Source organism: Myxocyprinus asiaticus, chromosome 10 (genome assembly GCF_019703515.2).
Source record: "Myxocyprinus asiaticus isolate MX2 ecotype Aquarium Trade chromosome 10, UBuf_Myxa_2, whole genome shotgun sequence".
Classification (NCBI taxonomy): Eukaryota; Metazoa; Chordata; class Actinopteri; order Cypriniformes; family Catostomidae; genus Myxocyprinus; species Myxocyprinus asiaticus.
This window is the reverse complement of record NC_059353.1, coordinates 13681655-13706769: the sequence shown is the minus strand read 5'-3', so window position 1 is coordinate 13706769 and position 25115 is coordinate 13681655. Positions and strand designations below refer to the sequence as shown.

The window sequence follows — 25115 nt, the reverse complement described above, 5'->3', positions numbered from 1 at the left end:
TTTTGTTTTTGTTTTTTTTTTTTTTAAAGTTTAAAGAGCATTTTTAGAAACTGTTTTTTTTTTTTTCTCAGTTGTCTGTAATTATAAAATTAATTGATAGGGCTAAAATATCCATAAAGGTTTGATGTAATGCCATAACTTTCTATGATCACAGAAAGACTAGAATGGAAAACAATACTTATAATGACTTGATTAAACCCCTATGGGAAATGGGAGACACAATGTCTGTTACTCTCTGTTTATTTCTACAAAAAGCAGATGCTTGAGTGAATAACTGGGAACATGGCACTCTTTTGCTGATCAGTCTTCTGGAAATTCATACCCACTTACCTTAATGGTGTTTTGAGTATTAGAAAACTCATTCAACCTAACGTACGGTGTGCTAGAGTCAAATGAGGAGACCGCACTTATTTATGTGCGTAGTCTCACAATTTGGGTTGCATTATTTTTTGCATGAGAGTGCAAAAGAGCATGTCATGTAACTCGAGCCGTTTCCTTGTGTTATATCTTTTTGTCGACCACAAGCAAGACCATTACTCTTTCCACATGAGGCCCAATGCAGCCACCCTCAACCCATCTACTCAAGCACTTCATTTGGACCTACAATCTTTACAAAAATATGGACAGAGAAAGTGCTTGACAAAATAGATAGAAATAAATTAAAGGATTTTCATGGGAGATGACACTTTTATTTTGTAATGTTTATCGGATGTAATACAGATGTTTATAATGTAATACATGTATTGCATCATGAACTCATCATAATTGCACTGTTAGACTCTAGCATACGCAAAGATTTATCTAATGCCATTGACATTATTATGTGTTTAATGTAGTCTAACTGTAACTTTAAAATCAGGCAGCTGATCATGAGAGGCATCCTTTCATTCTGAATCTGTAGTTGTCACAATGGCTATATGTCAGTAACTATTAGGTTTAAAGTTTATGTAGTCTACATTTCAAAATACACACACTGAGCACTTCATCAGGAACACCTGTACACCTACTTATTCATGCAATTATCTAATTATCCCATTGTGTGGCAGCAGTGCATACAATCATGCATATACAGGGTCAGGAGCTTCAGTTAATGTTCACATCATCCATCAGAATGGGGAAAAAAACTTTCGTGGCATGATTGTTGGTGCCAGATGGGCTGTTTTGAGTATTTCTGTAACTGCTGATCTCCTGGGATTTTCACGCTCAACAGTCTCTAGAATTTACTTAGAATTTTTGCCAAAAACAAAAAACATCCAGTGAGCGGCAGTTAAGTGGACAGAAACACCTTGTTGATGAGAGAGATCAACGGAGAATGGCCAGACTGTTTCGAGATGACAGAAATGCTACGGTAACTCAGATAACCACTCTGTACAATTGTAGTGAGCAGAATAGCATCTCAGAATGCGCAACAAGTCGAACCTTGAGGCGGATAGGCTACAACAGCAGAAGACCACGTCAGGCACATTATTAGGACCATAGCGTTCCTAATAAAGTGCTCAGTGAGTGTATGTCATTTAAAAAAATAAGGCTACCCTGCGAAATTACTCACTGGAGTAAAAAGTGTGACAACTAACCCATGTCCCCTTTATATTGAAATATTTATTAGTTTAGGTTGAGATGGCACAGTAGTGACAGTACAATTTATTAAGTCTGAAAGCCATATATGTAATTGCCCTTTTAAAAGGAAGGCGACCTATTTCATTGAATGCCCCGGTCCACAAGATGGCATTGCTGCTTCAGTACAACTGTTGTGTCATTCATAACTTTTCAATCTCTTTACCCTCAGTCTCCTCCACTCTTTCCCTTCAGACCTCCTCCTTTCCACGATGCGCAAATCCTTGAAACCCACCGACTCACTCCCAAATTCCCAGCCCTGCTGTCAAAAAACCCTCAGTCCAAGTGTAGAGGCGCACGCAGACAGTGTCATTCGCTTCATCACATTTTCTCACAGAGCAACTGTGCCTTCTACACACTGCGACCGAACAACTGAACTACGACTAAAACGATGTCTTTCAATAAGAGCTTGGCGGATCGATTCATCCAATTTCTCCCTGTTAATCATTAGTTTTTTGTTTTGTTATTGACATTTTATTTCAACATAAAGCACTACTATTTTGCTTGTATTACTTTTTATGTTTGCGCGGAACTTCTAATCTAAAATTGTTGTGGCTAGATGCGCAATGGATTTACAAACGTTTAATGAAACATCTGGGATTTGGGCATGTCTCCAGCTTCAGAACGCGACCGCAAACGAGAGTCTGGAGGTTCCCAACGGCACCTGCGGAGATGCGCTTCTGATGCCCAAGAAGGAACCTCCGCGACCCAAAGGTGAGGTTCTCTCTCACAAAACAAAATGCTTGAAAATTAGTTGAATCTGAAAACACTCGTCAAACATTTTGGTAGAGGAAAGGACAACTTGCCACTGTAAATTCACCTCTTCCACCATCACCTCAGGTGTTGATTTGTTAACGGAGAGGTTGGTGATTTTGACACTTATGTAGCGCGTGACGCGTCAAGAGGATCAAATAAAGCGCATTTTTGTGGAAAACCGACGTAATAAAATAAAATAAATTTCACAAGTCTAAATTAAGCCTGAGGTTTCTCCTCAGGAACTTTTAAAATCACAATCAAAGTGTGTAAATAATTAAGACCGCGCGAGCGCTCGTTACATTACATGATGTTCATCCTCTGGCCATTCTGTCGGGAGGTGCTGATTTATGATGCGCAGTGATTGTTTTTCTTGCACAAACGTAATGATTATATAGCACAGATTTATTTAAAACATCAGTGATTTTTTTTTTTTTTTTTTTTTTACAGTATACAAAAATAAAATAAAATAAAACATTCAAATACGCTATAAAGAAAAGAATTAAAGAGCGGAAAATCGATATTCGCACTAAAATTAGCTACTTTATTTGGAGCATGCACGTGATAAATGTTTCTAATACAAAACACATTTTAATTTCTATTGCATTGGGCTGTTCATTAGATCAGGGACCGACATTACATGACGGGCTCCAGCAGCCACATGCAACATTTTAAGCCATAACCACAGTGGCTCAAAGGCAATGCTGTTGTGAGCTAAATTTCTATACTGTATATAAATATAGAATTAGATCATTATTTTTTTTTTTTTACAGCCCTTTTAGACAAATTGCACTAGACATTATGGCATAGCTTAAAATACTACTACTACTACTACTACTACTACTACTACTAATAATAATGTGACTAAAAAGTCAATATCAAAAACAAGTAGATTTGTTAACATGTAAAATGTGCTACATGGCTAATTCAAATATCAAAATGAACTGGTTTTACTCAAGAAAAAAGGTTATTTAATTAGACTGAATGACTCTGACTTGTGGGTTACACCAACGGAAATTGCTTGTAATTGAAGAAATAGCTCCTTAAGGTAAGAACATATTCACTTGTACAATAAAAACAAGCTATTTCCCCTGTTTCTGTGTCTTGCTGGGTGGCTTGGTGGAAGTGTTCAGCATAGCTCTGGGTGCAGCCTAAATTTAGGGCACTGAAGAGCCTAATCAGAGAATGTTCTCCAACACACATATTTTTCCCATCCATTTCCTCCATCATCAGCCTTTTGGGCTCTCTGTTCTTGCGTCCAGCATGGACCCTGATCATCAAACACTCTTCTGTCATTATCGCCATCACACAGTGCTCCATCAACAATGCTCTTCAAATACACAGATTCAGACTTTTTTTTTGCATGGCGTGCACATTCACAATCACAACCACACTTCCAGGATGATTTAGATGCTTCAATCACCAATTTTGTTTTGAATATGTGTCACTCTATATAATGAGAATCTGCAGTGTACTGTAATGACTTTCTGAGATGGCTATTCTCAGACTTATCAGTGAATCACAGATTAATTTCCACACCTCACATTTAATTTTATTAGAATATATTAGTAAATGAGATACCGCAGCAAAGCACCATGTACCAGCTAGCTATCTGTGTGCATTTGGGTAGTTCACATGAAATACATTTGCAAAGTTTACATGTCCTATGGTGTGTAATGTATTTCTCATGCTATACTCCAACTAAAACTGTTTAATCAGCATTTTGCTAATTATTTTATAATTATCATGTATGCAGCTTTTATGAACTCTATTAATTAGAGACTACATGGAATATTTGCTTTAAAAATAATTTGTCACACTGCAGGACCATTAAAATGAACTAGTGAAGGACACCCTAACCCTAAATTGAAAAGAGAGTATTTCACTTGGTATGAAACAATGCTATGAAAGAGCCACATTGAGTCCACTCATTGTGAGGTCAGCAGTCATGTGCCCTTTTAACATTTAGATTAGTCCAGCGATGAAGCCGAGCTCTCCATTTCATGATAATTTAAAAGGACACAGTGATAAGCAGAATGTCATGCTTTTGCTTAATATAGCAACATTTTATGAACAATTAATAAACTTCCTTGAGCGTTCTTGATGTGACGATGATTGGCACAAATGTACATATTTAGGAATCAATTATGAGATAATTTACTGTTTCACAGCCTGTCTTACACTTCACTGCCTGTCGTCTCTCATCATTCATATCTCTTGGATGAGTTATAACTCCATATAGTGTATCAGCAATCAGCAAAGCAGAAGAAATTACCTCTCTCTGTCAGCCTCTGTATGTCTTTTACACTTAACTGTACTTAAAGCTGAAGTGTGCAATTTTTTTTCTATGTTGAAATACTTTCTCCTATCTCAGCTTACAGTAATATGAAGAGAGTGAGACAACTATAAGTAAGCCATTTGTAGGTTGTTTTTCCAGAAAAGTGTAAACACTGTGGCTCTGTGGTGCTTTCAAAACATTGTTCTGTTTGTTTCAGCATCAACATAACAACATTAACTCAACCAATAATGTGAGTTCTGTTTGACCAGCCAATGACAGATAGGGGTGGAGTGTTCGAGAAACCTGTTTCAAAGCAATCATTATTTCCACTGGATTCTGATAGAGGCACAGAAATTACACACTTCACCTTAAAAAAAAAAAAAAAGGGCAGGACATTGTAATTGTATTATTGCAATATATTGTGTGCCTGAACCGCATTATTACAATAATGGTCTTAATTGACAAATGTGCTGTTTGGTAACCTTCAGCACAGCAGAATGTGATCAGAATCCAAATTATGACATTACCAGTGCTTTTGGCTTTCATGTAAAATACATAATGCAAGAACATTTCCTACCCAGTAATTTTAGACCACAATTATTATAATTGACGACAGAAAATGTTGTGTACACAATGCAATAGTTTCCCTTTTTTAAGACTTTTTCTACAGAAAGAGACTGTGAAAATCTCACACCAATGCCACTTAGAAGTAATTGGAAAAGCAAAGTTTAATATTTCTGTTATTCCGGATGCTTTTTCATAAGAACTTCAGAACACTTTCTAAATGTTTTATACACTATATGGCCAAAGTATGTGGACATCAAACACCATGCCCAAACGGGTCTGTTGAGCATTTATGTTGAGCGATGGGGCCTGGCTTGCAGTCGGCATTCCAATTCATCCCAAAGATGTTCATTGTGTTTCAGGTCTTGGCTTTGTGCAGGCCAGTCAACTTCTTCCACATAAGACTCAACAAATAATTTCTTTATGGACCTTGCTTTGTGCACAGGTGCATTGTCATGCTGGAAATAAACTGGGCCCTCTCCAAACTCTTGCCACAAAGCAAACAATTCTCTTGTATGTCATAGCACTGAGATTTGTCTTCACTAGAATTAAGAGGCCTGGTCAAACCTGTTATTTAGAAAGGTGTGTCTTCATACTTTTGGCATTGTAGTGTAATCGTAGTGCACTTCGTCGTTAGTTGCCATGGATAAGAACTTCACCTGAGACAGCTGAACTTGTTTGGGGTCATCAAATTTTCATCAAAACAGCTGACTTCTGCTCTACACACAGATGCAATCTCATCTTCGGACAGGTTTATGGTCACCAACACCTGCGAAGCTCCCTAACTCATCGTAGTCTTATTGCGGCAGATTTCATGTGGGGGTGAATTCTGTTCTGTTTGTTGTGTTTTGCTCATAGAAAACTTTTGAGGCTTTTTAATGAGTGTTCTGGTAAAAACAGGAGCAACGTGCCAAAACAATGATGATTTCAGCTGTTCAAAACAACAGTTTACACTTATTTATGCAACACATTGATGGTGAGGTTTGCATGATCCAGAGGGAGAGGAGCAAATTGAGAGGTCATCTGTTTGCTGGAACCATGAATTTCTTTAAGGATACAGCTTGATGACTCTAAACTGAGCACTGCAGTATAGAGGGATAAGAGGGATTTTAATAGAGTAATATTAAATGAAAAGTTCACCCATTCTGTCATCACCCTTATGTCTTTCAAAACCCAAATTACTTTCTATTCTCTGTGGAGCTCAAAATGAGTTATTTTTTTTTGCAGAATGTTCAAGCTTTTATTTTCCATAGAGTAAAAGTGAATGGGTCACAGCTTGTACAGTATGTCAAAAAGTAGCTTGGACATTCTGCTAAACATCTCTTTTTGTGTTCCAAGAAAGAGAGAAAATCATATAGGTTTAGAACAACATGAGGGTGAATGACATAAATGATGACAGAATTTTCATTTTTGGGTGAACTATCTGTTTAACTGTGATACATAGATGAGAGTATAGTGAGACGGCTATGTTATAAATGAAACACTGTTTTACTATTTGAATACTTAATACTGAGCATTATAAACTGTATACCTCATTCAATTCTTTAAGAATTGAAAGTGAAACAGTAGACATTATTCCAAGAATAACATTTTGAAAAGTACCATACTGCATTGTTGTCACATGACCTCATCATGTTGGCATCCAGTTATGATGTTGGAAATAAAGTTGTTATTTGTCTATTTAAAGTTAAAGAACGAATAAATAAATAAAACTGCCTTTGGCTGTCTGATCAAATAATGAACCGAAAGAGTAAAAAACTAAACAAAGACACAAACAAAAAAACGCAGTTGTATTTACTTCTGTTTTACTCATCACACACGTCAATTGCATTCACATGTATACAATATTATACTATTTGTGTACTGTATTACAGTATTCATACAATATAATGCATGAATAGTATCGTAGTATGCTATTCTGAACATAGCCAAAAGTGTCAGTGGCCGTGAGAACAGTATCCGTACTAACTCCATGTGCTGTTAGGGCCGTTCTCAAAGGACGTGCATCCATCTGTGCTATTTTTTAATTGTTTGTCTATAAATTTGCGCTAATCAAACATTTCTGACCGTTGTGACACGGCTTGCTGTTTTTTAGCATCTCACACCATGAGCTCTGTGTTTTTACAGTGTGTAAAAAAAAGTTCAACTGTTCCATTCGGTTGTGCTCAGTCTAGCTGTTTTTGAATGCAAGAACACATCTCGTGTGAACGACTCCTTAGCGACCACTGTAATTTTGGCCCTCATCCATATTAAAGCATTCTCAGACTTTGTATTATTGTCTTCATGTGTTAAGCAAAAGCTGGTAACTGCACTTTCTTAATTCCTACAGTTCAGTCTGCACTCTCTAAACTAGTTAAACCATTCCAGAACCCTCCACTACATTATTCATTAAATACACATAGCCTTAAGTGGATCTCTACAACAACATTCACCAAAATACATGGCTAACAGAAAACAAGCAACTGGCAAATGTTTTTTCCAGATGTTTGTTGCATGCTTTATCCTGGTGATTGTAATTAGCACACAGTTCATTATTTCAATTAATCACAAGCACTTGCCCAGTCTATGGAGATCGATTATGAAAGGTTTACAAGAAACAGAATGGATTACTTCTCTGCATGTTAAATATTGATTGAAATCCGAAAGGATTTTTAACCTCCGGTTTTCTTTGAAACACAAGCTTTCTCCCAAAATCCATGATTAGGACATACATCCATCTCAGAATTCCTAATTTCTTTGATAGTGCTGCCGCTAATCATAACTCACAGTTTGAACAATGATTCAGAGTGTGTAAAATGCTGTGCCTATATGTGAGAAAACACAATTTACACAAATATAAATTATTTATGAGCTCACATTTGGTCTCAGATTTATAATTCATGCAACTAATTTTCATGATATCTTGATTCATCTTGATTGTAATTTATTTATGCATTCCTTCTTTGGTTGGAATGTGAGTGAATTTTCATCCATTACGAACTGTATTCTTAAGCCAGTTCAATGAACTCATGAATTGATAATGTGGCCAAAGGCATTGATGAAATAGAATATGGCTGAATTTTGGAAAGGGGACATTTAACAGCTGAAACAGAAGCTGCATGTGTGGATCTAGAGGCATTGGAAATGGAAAATCAACTAAGGATAGTGAGAAATCCTAGCTGTGTTTTGTTTACGGGACACCGAGCCAAGGCATTTAATGACATGAACTTTAGTTAATCCCTGGAATTGGGACAAATATTCAGTCCGCATTTAAACATTATCCATCAGATTTAACGATCTGTATATCTAAGAGCACATTTTGGATAACGTTTTGCGTGGTAGACATCACCGTGTACACACCCCTGGGAGATCCAACATGACCAACATGGTACATATGAGTACCATTTACTAAAGAGATAATCAATAACCTACACTCAAATGTTTGATTTTCAGTCCAGTGCAGCTGAGTTATATGTCAGTTTACATTGCAGGGTGTCTTGGTTATGATGGTTTTGAATTGCAACGTGACTTGTGAATGTTGACAGCTGTGCAAGAAAGGACGTGATGAGATATCATCCTAAAACAAACAGCTGTCATAGATGCCAAAATTGCATGGTGAAATATTCATCCACTGGAAGAACCGCACAGAGGAAAGAGTAATTGGATTCTATTAGACAAGTCCGTTTGTAACATTTCAATTGACAAGAGGAGGAGGAACAAGTGTTTTGTTCTCAGTGATCAAATTTGTTGTCTCTTTCTCCCTAAATCTTTTACTCTTCCCCCCAACTGAGTTGTTTTCACATTCACCAGTGTGCATTTCTGATTTTTATTTCTTTGCTTCTACTTTGCTTCAGCCTGTTTGTTTGGTCGTTTGACAACTGGTGCCAATTTCCATAGCTGTACCGGCAATTTGGGAAAAAAAGGGCTCTAGATGAGCAGTGTATTCACTGTAAAAAATAAAAAGTTGAGTAAACTTAAAAAAATTAAGCAACCAGTTGCAAAGCATTTTTGAGTTTACTCAACTTCAGGCAAATTAGTTTTACCAACTTAACAATTCAAGTAGAATCGTAAGTTCCATGATCTTAATAAAATAAGTTCAGATAACTCAAAATATCAATGGTTACCTATCTGTCACTCACTCGACGTTGTGTCGATGCAGTGACACTAGGGGTCACCCTTGGGACCCCGAGACACCTCTGGTCTTTGATAAAAGGCCAATGAAAATTGACGAGTGGTATTTGCATGCCATTACCCCGGACATACAGGTATAAAAGGAGCTGGTATGCAACCGCTCATTCAGATTTTCTCTTCGGAGCCGAACGGTCATGCTCATTGAGCTGAATTTCTACTGTTCATTCACCTCTGCAGGATCTGACGGCACATTTCAGCGGCTTCTCCCTCCTCTGCACTGGTGCACTGCAGAGAACGCACCTGGGCGCTTCGGCAGAAAAAAGAGAGTATATTTTCTGAAAGAGTTTAATTCTCTAAAAGAGTATATTTCTCTAAAAGAGCGGCACACACGGAATGTCTTTTTAAAGACGCGTCTTTTTAAAGATGCCTTTCCGATTATGTGTTATTCCTGGTTGCGCTCGTTATCTCTCAACTTCGGATGGTCATGATCGCTGTCTTTCGTGTCTGGGCGCGACCCACACGGAGGCAGCGTTCGTGGATGGTTCATGTTCTCACTGCGAGAACATGACCATGGCAACATTGCGGTCGCAGCTTGCTTTCGTAAGAATCGCCTCCACCGGGTATCCCCCCGCAGACCTCCCATTCCCCAGCACGCTCGTCTGCCCCAGTCGGGCTTCCGGATGAGTCCGCCGGCTCGTCTCATGGCGAGTCTGGCCTCTTGTTCAGAGCCCATGAAGATGATGAGCTCTCGAGCGCAGCATCGGAGAGCGGGCTTGTCCAGTCGGATGCAGAAGCCTCAGCTGGGCTCCCCACCTCGGGGACGATTGCCCAGTCACAGGCTGATGCAGAGATGATGGACATGCTTTCCCGGGCGGCAGCGAGCGTCGGGCTAGAGTGGAACCCTCCGCTCTCCCCTGAACCCTTGTGGCTTGATGATTGGTTCCTGGGCTCGCGGCGCCGCTCAAAGCAGCCACGCCCCGCTCCAGTGCCTTTCTTCCCGGAAGTGCACGAGGAGCTGACGAAATCGTGGGGGGCACCTTTTACTGCCCAGCCTCGATTCCTCAGTTTCCCCGCCCTCACTACCCTCGATGGCGGGGCAGCCAGGGGCTATACGGCGATTCCCCCGGTGGATAAGGCGCTCGCGGTGCACCTATGGCTGCAGAGCGCTGCCACCTGGCGTGGACGCCCAAAGCTCCTGTCCAAGCCCTGTAGGTTCACGTCGTCCCTGACGGCTAAAGCCTGCAGCGCTGCTGGACAAGCCGCCTCTGCCCTGCACGCCATGGCTCTCCTGCAGGGCCACCAAGCCAAGGCACTAAAAGAACTGCACGAGGGTAGTTCCACCCCAGATCTAATGCAGGAACTGTGCTCGGTGACCGACCTCGCTCTCCGAGCGATGAAGGTCACGGCGCGGTCTCTCGGGCAGACGATGGCCACATTAGTGGTCCAGGAGGGCCACCTTTGGCTCAACCTGGTCGAGATGGGTGAGGCCGACAAGACACGGTTCCTTGCTGTCCCCATTTCCCAGGCCCATTCGGCGACACCGTCGAGGACTTTGCCCAGCAGTTCTCGGCGGTGAAGCAGCAGATGGAGGCTATCCGGCATATCCTGCCCCGGCGCAGCTCAAGATCCCGCACCCCATCTGCTCATCGCCAAGGGCGTCCCCCTGTGGTGACTGCACCGGCTCTGCCACAGCCCGCCCCTTCGGCCCGGCCCTGGCGTGGAGCCCACCGCAGGAAGCAGACGCCACCCATCTCACAGTCTGCCGCTAAGAACTCAGGGAGATCATCAAAGTGCCCCTGAGACGGGCAACCCAGGGTCAAAGAAACCCACTCACCTGGAGCTGGTAAGAAGACCACTCCATCCCCCGGTGGAGGGCCGGGTGGAGATTCTTTTGTTGCCTTTTTGTTTGATTTCACCGCATTCCCAAGTGGCTGCGGTACCCAACAATTCAGCAAAAGAGTGATTTCCTTCTTCCCTGGGTCACATACCCAGTGTGCACGGTCGTCATCACGACTACCATTTACGGGTTTTTCCGTACGGTGGTCTTCCCGCCCCTGAGCACCCAGCTGTGGCACACAGCTGCCCCCGATGTGACAGTCTCTATGGGTTACGAGGGCAGGCCTCTTCCTCCCCCATCCCAGGCTGTTCCGGGGGTGGACTCGGCTATGCAATTCAGTTCGCCAGGCGCCTGCCCAGGTTCAGCGGTATCCACTTCAGCTTGGTGAAGGACAAAAATGCTGCTACCTTGTGCGTGGTGATCGCTACCCTACTACGGAAGGGCGCGATAGAACCTGTCCCTCCAGCCGAGATGAAGAAGGGGTTCTACAGCCCCTACTTCATCGTACCGAAAAAAGGCGGTGGGTTGCGGCCAATCTTGGACCTGCGGCTTTACACAGACTCCCATTCAAGATGCTGATGCAAAAACGCATTCTGGCGAGAGTCCGGCATCAAGATTGGTTCGCGGCGGTAGACCTGAAGGATGCGTACTTCCACGTCTCGATCCTACCTCGACACAGACCCTTCCTGCGGTTTGCATTCGAGGGTCAGGCGCATCAGTAAAAAGGTCCTCCCTTTTGGCCTGTCCCTGTCTCCTCGCGTCTTCACAAAGGTCGCAGAGGCAGCCCTTGCCCCATTAAGGGAAGTGGGCATTCGCATTCTCAACTATCTCGATGACTGGCTAATCCTAGCTCACTCTCGGGACATGTTGTGTGCACACAGGGACTTCGACTAGGGCTTCGGGTCAACTGGGAAAAGAGCAAGCTCCTCCCGGTTCAGAGCATCTCTTTCCTTGGTTTGGAGTTGGACTCAGTCTCTTTGACAGCGCGCCTCACGAACGAGCATGCCCAGTCGGTGCTGGCCTGTTTGAAGGCATTCAAACAGAAAACAGCGGTTCCACTGAAACTTTTTCAGAGGCTCCTGGGGCATATGGCATCCTCAGCGGTAGCCAAAAAAAAAGATGAAAAAAAGAAAAGAATAAAGCAAAAAAAAGAAAATTGGCACATCAACTGCCTCGAATTATTGGCAATTCTGCTTGCCCTGCGGAGGTTTGGACCATTGATCCAGGGCAAGCATGTGTTAGTTTGGACAGACAACACAGAAATGGTAGCATATGTCAACCACCAAGGCAGTCTGCGCTCTCGTTGTATGTCACAACTCGCCCGCCGTCTCCTCCTCTGGAGTCAGCAGCACTTCAAGTCGCTGTGAGCCACTCAAATCCTGGGCAACCTCAACACTACAGAGGACACGCTGTCATGGCAGGTTACCCTCAGGGGAGAGTGGAGACTCCACCCTCAGGTGGTCCATCTGATTTGGAGTCGATTTAGTCAGAGACAGGTGGACCTGTTCACCTCCCAAGAATCCTCCCACTGCCCACTCTAGTACGCCCTGACTGAGGCCCCCCTCAGCATAGACACACTTGGCACACAGCTGGCCCCCTGGCCTGCACAAATATGCATTTCCCCCAGTGAGCCTACTTGCACAAACCCTGTACAAGGTCAGGGAGGATGAGGAGCAGGTCGTCCTGGTAGCACCCTACTGGCCCACCCAGACGTGGTTCTCGGACCTCACGCTCCTTGTGACAGCCCCCTCCTGGCGAATTCCCCTGAGGAAGGACCTTCTTTCTCAGGGACGGAGCACCATCTGGCACCCATGACCAGACCTCTGGAATCTCCATGTCTGGCCCCTGGACGGGACGCAGAAGACCTAAGCGGTCTACCACCCATGATGGTAGACACGATCACTCAGGCTAGGGCCCCCTCTACGAGGCGCCTGTATGCCTTTAAGTGGCATCTGTTCGCTAAGTGGTGTTCTTCCCGATGGGAAGTCCTCCAGAGATGCACAGTCAGATCAGTGCTTTCCTTCCTGCAGGAGAGGTTGGAGGGACAGCTGTCCCCTTCCTCCTTGAAGGTGTACGTTGCCGCCATAGCAGCACACCACGACGCAGTCAACAGTAAGTCCTTAGGGAAGCACGACCTGATCATCAGGCTCCTGAGAGGCGCCAGGAGGCTGAATCCCTCCAGACCGTGCCTCGTTCCCTCATGGGACCTCCCTGTAGTTCTTCAGGGTCCACAGAGAGCCCCCTTTGAGCCTTTGCAGTCAGCTGAGCTTAAGGCACTCTCCTTGAAGACTGCCCTCCTGACTGTGCTCACTTACATCAAGAGGGCAGGAGAACTGCAAGCGTTCTCTGTCAGCGAAACGTGCCTGGAGTTTGGTCTGGGATACTCTCACGTGATCCTGAGACCCTGACCGGGCTATGTGCCCAAGGTTCCCACGACCCCTTTTAGGGATCAGGTGGTGAACCTGCAAGCGCTGCCCCAGGAGGAGGCAGACCCAGCCCTATCGTTGCTGTGTCCGGTGCGCGCTTTATGCATCTATTTGGATCACACGCAGAGCTTTAGAATCTCTGAGCGGCTCTTTGTCTGCTTTGGTGCACAGTGGAAAGGAAGCGCTGTCTCCAAGCAGAGGATAACCCACTGACTCATTGACGCCATAGCTATGGCATATCACACCCAGGACATGCCGCCCCCGGTAGGGCTACGAGCCCATTCTACCAGGGGTGTAGCGGCCTCCTGGTGCCTCTCTAACAGACATTTGCAGAGCAGTGGGCTGGGCAACACCCAATAACTTTGCAAGGTTCTACAACCTCTGGGTGGAACCAGTTTCGTCCCAGGTAGTGGCACGCAATACAAGCAGATAAGCCCGGGTTTGCCGGCCGGGTGTATCGCTTGCACATAGCGCCTTCCACCTTTTAAGCTGAAGACGTGTGCCATTAATTCCCAGTAGTGTTCACAAACTATGTTCCCTGGTTGACTTCCTCCGAGCCTGTGGCAGTCGAGTTTTCGGAGAGACTCGCTGCTGGCCCAGTACACGTGCTAACTAAGAGCCCTGTTCTGGGGTAGGTGTTCCGCATGTGGCGGTTCCCTGTAAGGTAAACCCCATGCGATGTATATCTTCCGCTGATTCATTTCCCTGTTGGCAAACTGCGTCTTCCTTGGGCAGAGCCCCTCTGCCCCAGTCTCCATGTTTGTAGTAACCCCCATTGGGTAGGATCTACCTTGAGACTCTCCACTTGGTCGTCAAGACCATGTGACGTATTTTTCCACTTAAATATCCCCCCCCTCTTTGGGCGAGGTGTGGTCTCCGCGGTGTCCTCCCCTTGGGAGGGACACCCCCCGACTAGACCTGGCGGCCCAGTTGGATAATCCCCCTTCTTTTTTAGGGAGTGGAAAAAAGAAGGTGAAAAGAGGCCACAACTGGGTTAGACTGTCTCTATCTTTTGGGTAGTCGACTTGTCCCCAAAGGGCTGTTCGACACTCATAGCTATGTTGGGGGAGGTTACATGTCGGCCTGGTGTGCTGACTACGAGGCACACAGTGGTCTGCCCGTCACACAACGCCAGTTCACGTAATACAGTTCAGCCAGTTGTGGCATTTTGTATAGGGACCCCTAGTGTCACTACATCGACACAACGTCGAGTGAGTGACAGATAGGGAACGTCCTGGTTACTTACGTAACCTCCGTTCCCTGATGGAGGGAACGAGACATTGTGTCCCTCCTGCCACAATGCTGAACTACCCGCTGAAATGGCCGGACCTTGTCTCGGCTCCTCAGCATAAAACCTGAATGAGTGGTTGCATACCAGCTCGTTTTATACCTGTATGTCCTGGGGAGTGGCATGCAAATACCACTTGCCAATTTTCATTGGTCTTTTATCAAAGACCAGAGGTGTCTCGGGCTCCCAAGAGTGACCCCTAGTATCACTACGTTGACACAACGTCTCATTCCCTCCATCAGGGAACAGAGGTTTCGCAAGTAACCAGGACGTTATTATGTTTAATAAACTTGCATTTTTAAGTATAGTTAACCATATTATCCAATATTCTTGGAAAATATATAAAAACATTATTTTCAAGCAGATCCATATTATGACATAAGATCACGTATCAGCCCCACCAAGAGACCAAATAGTTGGTCCAACATAAAAGATGGTGTAGGCTGCAAGTACTTCGAACTTTTAGAAGCTGAGTCAACTTTGTAAATAAAGCGAACACTAATAACCCTGATGGTGACTTTAAACAAAACAACTTTTTACAGCAAAACATAATTAAAAACACATAAAGATCTATTTTTTCCAAAACAGATTATTTATATATTATTTACATGTGCTCATAAATTGGCACGCTTTGACCAAACACAGGGTCAGTGATCAAACTGAGCATGCTCAAAAGCCTGCAAGTTCTACCTTCACCACCAAGCTTGATATTGTATGTATTCAATGTTTAAAAATGTAAGTGACCTAAATGGCATAAAAGTTTACATTATTAATTGTTTTAAGTAAACTCACTTTTTCGACAAATTGAAGTTGGATTTTTACAGTGTTGATCTCATTAATATTTGCACGTTAAGTGTGGTTCAAGCACACATACATTTTTGTTCATTTGGATATACACTGAAACATGCAAAACAAACGTATTGACAGCATCATTTAAACTCTTTTGTATGTGCAACATGAAAGACATACAAATGTTTTAAAATACTTTGAGGCTCATATAATATTGAATTCATGGAATATATAGGTTAGTTTTTATTGTATTTATGATGAATTAGATTAAATATATTGTATGACATCACATTCATTTCACACAGATAATCAGTAAATGAATAAAACTTGCTGCAACCTTGTCTCATAGAATGAACATTACTATAACAAAATTTATGCAAACTGAGATTTATGTGTCACTTTCTATGTTTTGCTGCAGTTTCCTGGTGAAATGAACACTAGAGGTGCTACAACAACTGCATTTTATTCACTTTCACACAAATAAAGGATATTATGGCTGTTTACAACATTATAATCACTCATTTTTGCTCTATTACTCACACCCTGCTATGTTATGATATCGAACACTTTTCGGTTAGGTTTAGGTGTTGGTTAGGGTAAGGATGTATGTTTTGTTTACCCATCATTTTTCTTTTAAGACATTACTGGTTAGGTTTAGTTTAAAGTTTTAGATTAGGGAGGTACATTTTGCCCATTAAAACCTCCATCTAATATTCACCTTAAAAACCTTGTCTGATTACAACATAATTTCACTCGTTTTTGGTGCCTCTCGCTGGACATTTCAGTAGGAAACTGCAGCCAAGCGTGTAATGAAGCATGTAATTTTGGTTTGCAAAAATCAGGCTGGAAACATTCATTAATGTTACACTATAACATCCACAGTGTTCCACTTATATTTCATACTAAGGTTTGATGATAATCAAGTGCATATAACTTTACTTAGTCTGGATTTAATCTGGATTTCATTTTTACATAAACAATTATTTGTCATTTAAAACGATTTCTTCATCATTTCCTGATAAATGAGAGTCCCGCTACAGGTTTGTGTCTGAGAATTAAAGGAATAGTTCACCCAAATGAAATGAAAATTATCTCATTATTTAATCATCCTCATGCCATCCCAGATGTGTATGACTTTCTTTCTTCTGCAGAACACAAATTAAAATATTTATGAGAATAATTCAGCTCTGTAGGTCCACACAATTCAAGTGAATAGTAGTCAAAATGTTGACACTCCAAAAAGCACATAAAGGCAGGTTAAAAGTAATCCATAAGACTTCAGTGGTTAATTCCATAACTTCAGAAGCGATATGATAGGTGTGGATGAGATACAGATCAAATATTTAAGACAATTTTTGCTAGAAATTCTTCTCCTTGCCCAGTAGAGGGCGCATTCATGAAGAATATGAATCACCAAAAACACAAGAAGAAGAATGTGAAAGTTAAAGGGGAGATTGACTGAGCAGGAAAGAGAATTTATAGTAAAAATGGACTTAAATATTGATCAGTTTCTCACCCACACCTATCATCTCGCTTCTGAAGACACTGATTTAACCACTGGAATCATATGGATTACTTTTATGCTGAATTATGTAATTTTTGGAGCTTCAAAATTTTGGCACATATTTAATTGCATTGTATGGACCAAATGAGCTGAGATATTCCTCTAAAAATCTTCAGATGTGTTCTACAGAAGAAAGAAAGTCATACACATCCGGGATGGCATAAGGGTGAGTAAATGATGAGAGAATTTTCATTTTTGGGTGAACTACTCCTTGAAACTCACCTGCAGCAGTTCGCTTGTAAAAGTTTAGATGCTCTCAATATGTTGATGAATATTTCAGTGTCAATCTGAACTTATGAAAATGTACATGCACACATTACTGTTTGTATGAATCGCTATAAATACGAACCAGCTCACCCTGAACTTGCACAGCTTGTTTCGATTTACAATCACTGAGTACTTTATTATGGTCCTAATAAAGTGCCAGACGTGGTCTCTGCCCATCCTCCTCAATGTTCGACGTGTTGTGCATTCTGAGATGCAATCCTGCTCACTACCAAAGAGTGGTTATCTGAGTTACTGTAGCCTTTCTGTCAGCTCGAACCAGTCTGGCCATTCTCTGTTGACCTCTCTCATCAGCAAGGCATTTCCATCCGCAGAACTGCTGCTCACTGGATGTTTTTGCTTTTGGCACCATTCTGAATAAACTCTAGAGCAGGGGCATCAAACTCAGTTCCTGGAGGGCCGCAGCCCTGCAGAGTTTAGTTCTAGCCCTGCTCCAAAATGCCTCCTTGTAATCTTCAAGCACTCCTGAAGACCTTGATTAGCTGCTTCAGGTGTGTTTAATTAGGATTGGAGCTAAACTCTGCTGGTCTGTGGCCCTCCAAGAACCTAGTTTGACACCACTGCTCTAGAGACTGTTGCGTGTGTGAAAATCCCAGGAGATCAGCAGTTACAGAAATACACTTCACCAGCCCATCTGGCACCAACAATTACACCACGGTCGAAATCACTGAGATCACTGAGAATTCTACCAATTAACAGCTATGATGACACATTCTGTTAAGATAGTCCTTTTTTACCCTAAATGTAGTCAATCCCTCACCCAAGCTAACAAACAATGCCAGAGTTTCCTAACACTTAACTTCTAAATATTTCCCAAGGCCTATGAAACCCACGTCTAGGACAGAATTTAAATCAATCCAAGCAAGCAAGCAGTTGTGTTCATGCTTCTCCCACATAGTTACAGTATGCCAATGTTTCCCACAGAAACTAGTGCCACGTGGAGAAACACTTGATAAACATGGGAGCATTCTTGTAACAACAACAGAGAAACTGAGACATTACACTGATTTTAGTTGAGCCACTCATGTGGACCACATCTCTCATAGATTAAAGTTCTGAGCATTTTGGCAAATCTAATCCTTTATGACTTGTGGCTACAGGCAATCAGTAATGGAGCAGACACGGAACTCTGTGCTGTAGTCAAAGGTGGCCTCTATTGATTGCTTTAGACTGACTAAGCCACAAACAGGATATGACTGTTCACATCCCATAATCCTCTCTGCTCATGCTGGCACACATTGACTGCTTTCTGTGGAAGCCGTGGTGGAAAGCTGCTGGAATACTTTGTACTAAGCCAAAAAATGTATTTTTGTCAATGCCTGATAATGGGGCCCAAAGAGTAAGGGTCAATAGTACTGTCAGAAAGGGGTTTTCGTAATGTGTAGGCTATAGCTTTATTTCCACCAAAAATTAACAATGGTATTTATTTTAAGTATCTGCATAAAGTAAAGCTCATTTTCAGTTTCAAAATTCTGTGTAGCCTTCTTGAATGCACAGTGTGATCTGAATGTGATTAATATTGCACTGGTCAAATTGGCTGTTAACCCAAACAAAATTATTAGAGAATGTTTTATTGCTTTTTATCTTAAGATGTGTATCTGTTGTTAAATCTGTAAATCTGCTTTTTTGTCCTCTCCAAATGAAAAACAATTTTAACATTATTGGTTTTTTTTTAATTTTATTTTTTTTTATATCAGACTGTAAAATACAATCATGTCACAACTTCTCTGATCAGTAAGCTCTCACCTATTTCTTTTTATTTGTTTATTTTGGCATTGGTTGCAATTATTTTATCTCTCGTCCTAGCATGAAATGGTATGTCATCGCTCTCTACACGTAAAAGGATTGAGAATGTAACAAATTTTATAGGAATTTCCATAATATTTCACAAAAGAGGTTATAATTTTTTTTTTAAAGTATATCTAGTGGTTCCTGAGTTCATGCAGTGCAACTGTCATGATTCACTGTTGTTTGCCTTGTGTTTCTCCCTGTCATCTGTTCCTCCCGGACTACATTTCCCATAATTCCCTGCCCTCATCACTGCCAGCTGTCCTTGATTGTCCTCACCTGTGTTTCATTAACTCATTAGTCTTTGTGTATTTAATGCCCTGTTGTTTGCTCATTCCTTGTCAGTTGTTATGTGTTTTGACCTCCCGTGTATGACCAGTGCCCTTCGTGGATGTTTCCTCCTGTTCATGTTCTTGTTTTCTATCGTGGTTGTTTTATTTTGTTCTTGTGTTTACCCGTTATTTGGTACTTGTTTATTTCTCATTAAACTCCTAGATCCAGCTCTCGTGACTTCCTTCCATATCGTTACAGAACAACTAACCACAAAAATGGATCTAGCAGCGTACTTCGTACAGCTGAGCCAGGCGGACTTATCAATAAGAGAGTTCTCCCATTTCTTCTCCACCGTTGCCGTCCACACAGGTTTTGATGATGATACCCTGAAATCCATCTACCGAATCGGACTAACAACACGCTGGTGGAGGGAATTGCCGGAGTCCGGAGATTGCACTTGGGAGGAATATGTGAGGCTAATCTTAGAGACACTCGCTGCAGAGGATCCTCCTATTTCAATCCTGGTTCTGGCTTCCAAGTCTTCCACGCCTGAGTCCACTCCATACCATGTCACAGCCACGCCTCAGCCTGCTCCATGCCATGTCACAGCCACGCCTCAGCCTGCTCCATGCCATGTCACAGCCACGCCTCAGCCTGCTCCATGCCATGTCACAGCCACGCCTCAGCCTGCTCCATGCCATGTCACAGCCACGCCTCAGCCTGCTCCATGCCATGTCACAGCCACGCCTCAGCCTGCTCCATGCCACGTCACAGCCACGGCTCAGCCTGCTCCATGCCACGTCACAGCCACGGCTCAGCCTGCTCCATGCCACATCACAGCCACGCCTCAGCCTGCTCCATGCCACGTCACAGCCACGCCTCAGCCTGCTCCATGCCACGTCACAGCCACGCCTCAGCCTGCTCCATGCCATGTCACAGCCACGGCTCAGCCTGCTCCATGCCATGTCACAGCCACGGCTCAGCCTGCTCCATGCCATGTCACAGCCACGCCTCAGCCTGCTCCATGCCATGTCACAGCCACGCCTCAGCCTGCTCCATGCCATGTCACAGCCACGCCTCAGCCTGCTCCATGCCATGTCACAGCCACGCCTCAGCCTGCTCCATGCCATGTCACATCCACGCCTCAGCCTGCTCCATGCCATGTCACAGCCACGCCTCAGCCTGCTCCATGCCATGTCACAGCCACGCCTCAGCCTGCTCCATGCCATGTCACAGCCACGCCTCAGCCTGCTCCATGTCATGTCACATCCACGTCTGAGTCTGTTCCATGCCATTTCACAGTCAAATCTGAGTCGGCTCCACGCCATGCCACAGTCCAGCCTTCTGCGACTCATTGCTTGAAGGCCTTCATGGCTTTTGTCTCCAAGTTGAATTATCTGCCACTGATATTGTTGCATAGGGCCATGAAGACCCTTCCCCACAAATTGTCAATGCCCTTGCCTGCCACGGCCAATGAGCAGACGGCCACGCCTGCCACGGCCGATGGCCACACCTGCCACGGCCAATGAGCTGACGCCCAGTCCATACCAGAGCCCGCGTTGCAAGCGTCGTCCATCCCAGAGCCCACGTTGCCAGCCTCATCTGTCCTGGAGGAGGAGGAGAAGAAAGGCTTTCATTTCCGAGTCTCTGCCCATGTACAGGACCACAGAGGTCGTCTCCGAGTCTCTGCCCATGTACACGACCACAGATGTCGTCTCAGAGTCTCTGCCCATGTACACGACCACGGAGGTCATACCCGAGCCTCTGTCTACGCCCACGACCACAGAGGTCGCTCCCGAGACTCTGTCTTTGCTCATGACCACAGAGGTCACTCCCGAGACTGTGCTCATGTTCACGACCACTGAGGTAATTTCCCAGTCATCCTGGACTCTTAGCCTCGAGCCGGCCACGGCTCTGCCTTCTACGGTTTCGTTCTACGAGACTGCCACGGCTCCGCCTTCCATGACTTCGCCCCTCGAGCCTCCCATGGCTCTGCCTTCCATGGCTCCGCCCCTTGAGCCTCCCATGGCTCCAGTCTCTAGTCTGTGGCTGCCTCCCAGGCCCCCCAATCCTGTTTCAGCCCTGTGGCCACTGACCAGGCCTCCTGATCCAGTCCCTACCTTGAGGTGGTCTTCTGAGTCTCCTGGCCATCCACCTGATCTGCACTGGTCTCCTTGATCTCTCAGCCGTCCACCCGATCTGCTCTGGTCTCCTTGGTCTCCTGGCTGTCCGCCTGATCTGCTCTGGTCTTCTGGGTCTCCTGACTGTTCACCTGATCTGCTCTGGTCTTCTTGGTCTCCTGGCCATCCGCCTAATATGCTCTGGTCTCCTTGGTCTCTCGGCTGTCCACCCGATCTGCTCCGATCTCCCTGGTCTCATGGCTGTCCGCCTGATCTGCACTGGTCTCCTGCACTGGTCTCCTGCACTGGGGGGGGGTTCTGTCATGATTCACTGTTGTTTGCCTTGTGTTTCTCCCCTGTCATCTGTTCCTCCTGGACTACATTTCCCTTAATTCCCTGCCCTCATCAATGCCAGCTGTCCTTGATTGTCCTCACCTGTGTTTCATTAACTCTTAATTAGTCTTTGTGTATTTAATGCCCTGTTGTTTGCTCATTCCTTGTCTGTTATGTGTTTTGACCTCCCGTGTATGACCAGTGCCCTTCGTAGATGTTTCCTCCAGTTCATGTTCTTATTTCCCATCGTGTATGTTTTATTTTGTTCCTGTGTTTACCTGTTATTTGGTACTTGTTTATTTCTCATTAAACTCCTTAGCCGCACCTAGATCCAGCTCTCTTGACTTCCTTCCATATCGTTACAGCAACATTGACTGTCTATATTAAAATATGTTAAGCTGATAATGTTACCCACACAGAGAAAAGATACAATACCATGATTTGGCTTATGGATACATTCACACAGTCAGTGTTTGGGATTGCCAATTGCATTTACTTACAGGTGTGAGTCTTGAAATGTCCTGTTCATACAGCATCTTACAGTAGCGGCATGAAAGCTGTCTGTATGAACAAACAACCAAAGTCACAACCGTAACACCTGTAACCATCGTGACAGTGACTGAAGTAAATATTAAAAATGGCAATGTCCATAACACTGGCATATCTTATCACAATAATGCTGCGTTATTAAATAAACAAGTCCAAATGAGGCACAAGTTCATTCATCAGATCATAATTAACCGACAGTGGTTTTGAATGCTTTTTAACCGAGTGCAGAGCCCAGCATTTGTCGCGCAGATCGCAATCGCGAGTAGCTTCGGTGAAAGACAGCGGTTGGATCTTCAGATGACAAGCAGTTCATATCTCCATCTCTGTGAGTTAACGAAACCCTCCTGATTAATATGAGACACACTTGTGTACAGTGCAGCGTGGCTTCCACATTATATGTCATGACAGACAGCTAGTCGTCCAGTGCGGTTCCGTTCACACAGCACAGGTTTGCCGAGAATGCAGTTGTGAGACCTGAAAATTTGCATGTCTCAGTTCGGTTATAGAATGCGATTGTCACACTCGTAAATAACCATCCTGTGTGTGAACACACCAATATTAAGCACTCAAAACAGGTCTGACAACTGTATTCTGCTGCGAATGTGTGAACGTGGCCTCTGGGACGTGCCGTTATAAGCAAGGTAAGCTGTGCTTACCTAACAGAAGTGCTAAAAGAAAAATGACACTATATGAATTATTTAAATATAACTGTTAATATAAACTACTGTTTTCATTCAGATTCATCATCTTTCATCTCAGTTGAGCAGCACAGACAGTTATTCATTTATTTGCTTATTTGTTTGGCGCAGTGTCTGTTTAAAAAATAAGGTCTGTAGACTGCCGTGTCTATGTTACATTTGCCTTGTGCAATCAGGTTAAGGTTATTGTCTTTGGTGGTCAGATTAGTTACTTGCTGCTGTCCATTCCAGTGGGTCTGAACTGTGGGAAAAGTGACGTGTGAGGTCTATGATGCTGAAACTAGTAACTGCCAATATTTTCTTTTTCTTTTTGTTGTATGTTAAAACAAGCTTTTCTGGCACTGTGGTTCATTGTATGATTTAATGGACATAAACATGCTCGGCTCAATATATGAAAATCTTTAATTTGTGTGATATGAGCAATATTACTGTCCTGCATTTAAAAAATTTGGTCATGAAGTTTGCCACTGTGACAGTTGTTTCCATTGACTGGTGGGTTCTAAGGCAACAATTTATGTCTAAAACATTTAAAACATTTCATTACACTCACCCTTATAATGTGTTTTGGACACAGCATTTAATATTGTGTATTAAAAATCTTTGATGCTTGCCCAATCTCAAAGCCCACGGCACATGCCTGGATTCTCTGGAGTTTTGTGTTTTGTGCAAATAATAAAGTAGCTTTTCAGCTAAGCTGACCACTGAAAACATATCTCATGATTCTTACTGAGCTGAGTGACATGAATCATGTTAAATCTATAATAACACAAGCAAAGTTAAATCAGATTTAAAATAGGCACATACTGTATATCTTTACATGCTTTAAGAAATGCTCCTTATTTCTGATGCTATTAGATGAATTCATTGAAAGGTTATTTATTTATTTATTTATTTTTTCTCCCCATTTTTGGAATGCCCAATTCCCAATGCGCACTAAGTCCTCGTGGTGGCATAATGACTTACCTCAATCCGGGTGGTGGAGGACAAATCTCAGATGCCTCTGTGTCTGAGACCGTCAATCTGCGCATCTTATCACGTGGCTTGTTGAGCACGTTACCGTGGAGACATAGCATGTGTGGAGGCCCATGCTATTCTCCACAGCATCCACACACAACTCACCACACACCCCACCGAGAGCGAGAACCACACATTATAGCGACCACAAAGAGATTACCCATTGTGACTCTACCCCCCGTAGCAGCTGGGCCAATTTGGTTGCTTAGGAGACCTGGCTGGAGTCACTCAGCACACCCTGGATTCGAACTCGCGACTCCAGGGGTGGTAGTCAGCGTCAATACTCGCTGAGCTATCCAGGCCCCCACGAATTCATTGGAAGTTTATGATGTGCCTGCAGGATTTTGATTCTTAGTCTTATGGATTTCAGTAATCCTGCTATTTTTCTCAGTTAGTCACTGCATTTCAGGTACAAATCATGTTTCTAACTCATTGCTTAAATTAGGTGATGGGCCATGTCGTAAAGAATGATTCCTTGCATAGAAATGTGATTTATGGCCACATACATCAGCTGAAAAAGCCACGATCCATCAGTCGTATTAGAATAAACACAGCTTGTTTACAATAAGAAAGCTGTTACATTAAAGGATATTATTTTATGATTAATTGATTTTTTTCCTTTGCCAGCTTCAGGTTGCATTAGAGGCATTTATGAGTTCTAAAAATTCTCTGGAGTCAGCAAGAACAATCTAATAGCACCTATCAGATGTATTGATTAACATAATAACACAATGTAACTGATCCACTGCCTCAATGTAAAAAAAACTTCTTATCATTATATATTGCCAAACTTTTTTAAACTGTAAAACTACATTTGAAAGTAACAACATGT

The 25115-nt window shown here is 43.2% G+C and overlaps 1 protein-coding gene across 1 annotated transcript in view; it reads left to right on the top strand.

The window, feature by feature from the left end:
• The first annotated feature begins 2180 nt into the window (after positions 1 to 2180).
• The window catches only part of LOC127446785 (cholecystokinin receptor-like), a 42160-nt gene continuing 19225 nt past the window's right edge, over positions 2181 to 25115 (top strand). The window contains exon 1 of the mRNA XM_051707994.1: positions 2181 to 2328. Coding sequence (XP_051563954.1) covers positions 2181 to 2328 — 148 coding nt within the window. The remainder of the gene's footprint in view (positions 2329 to 25115) is intronic.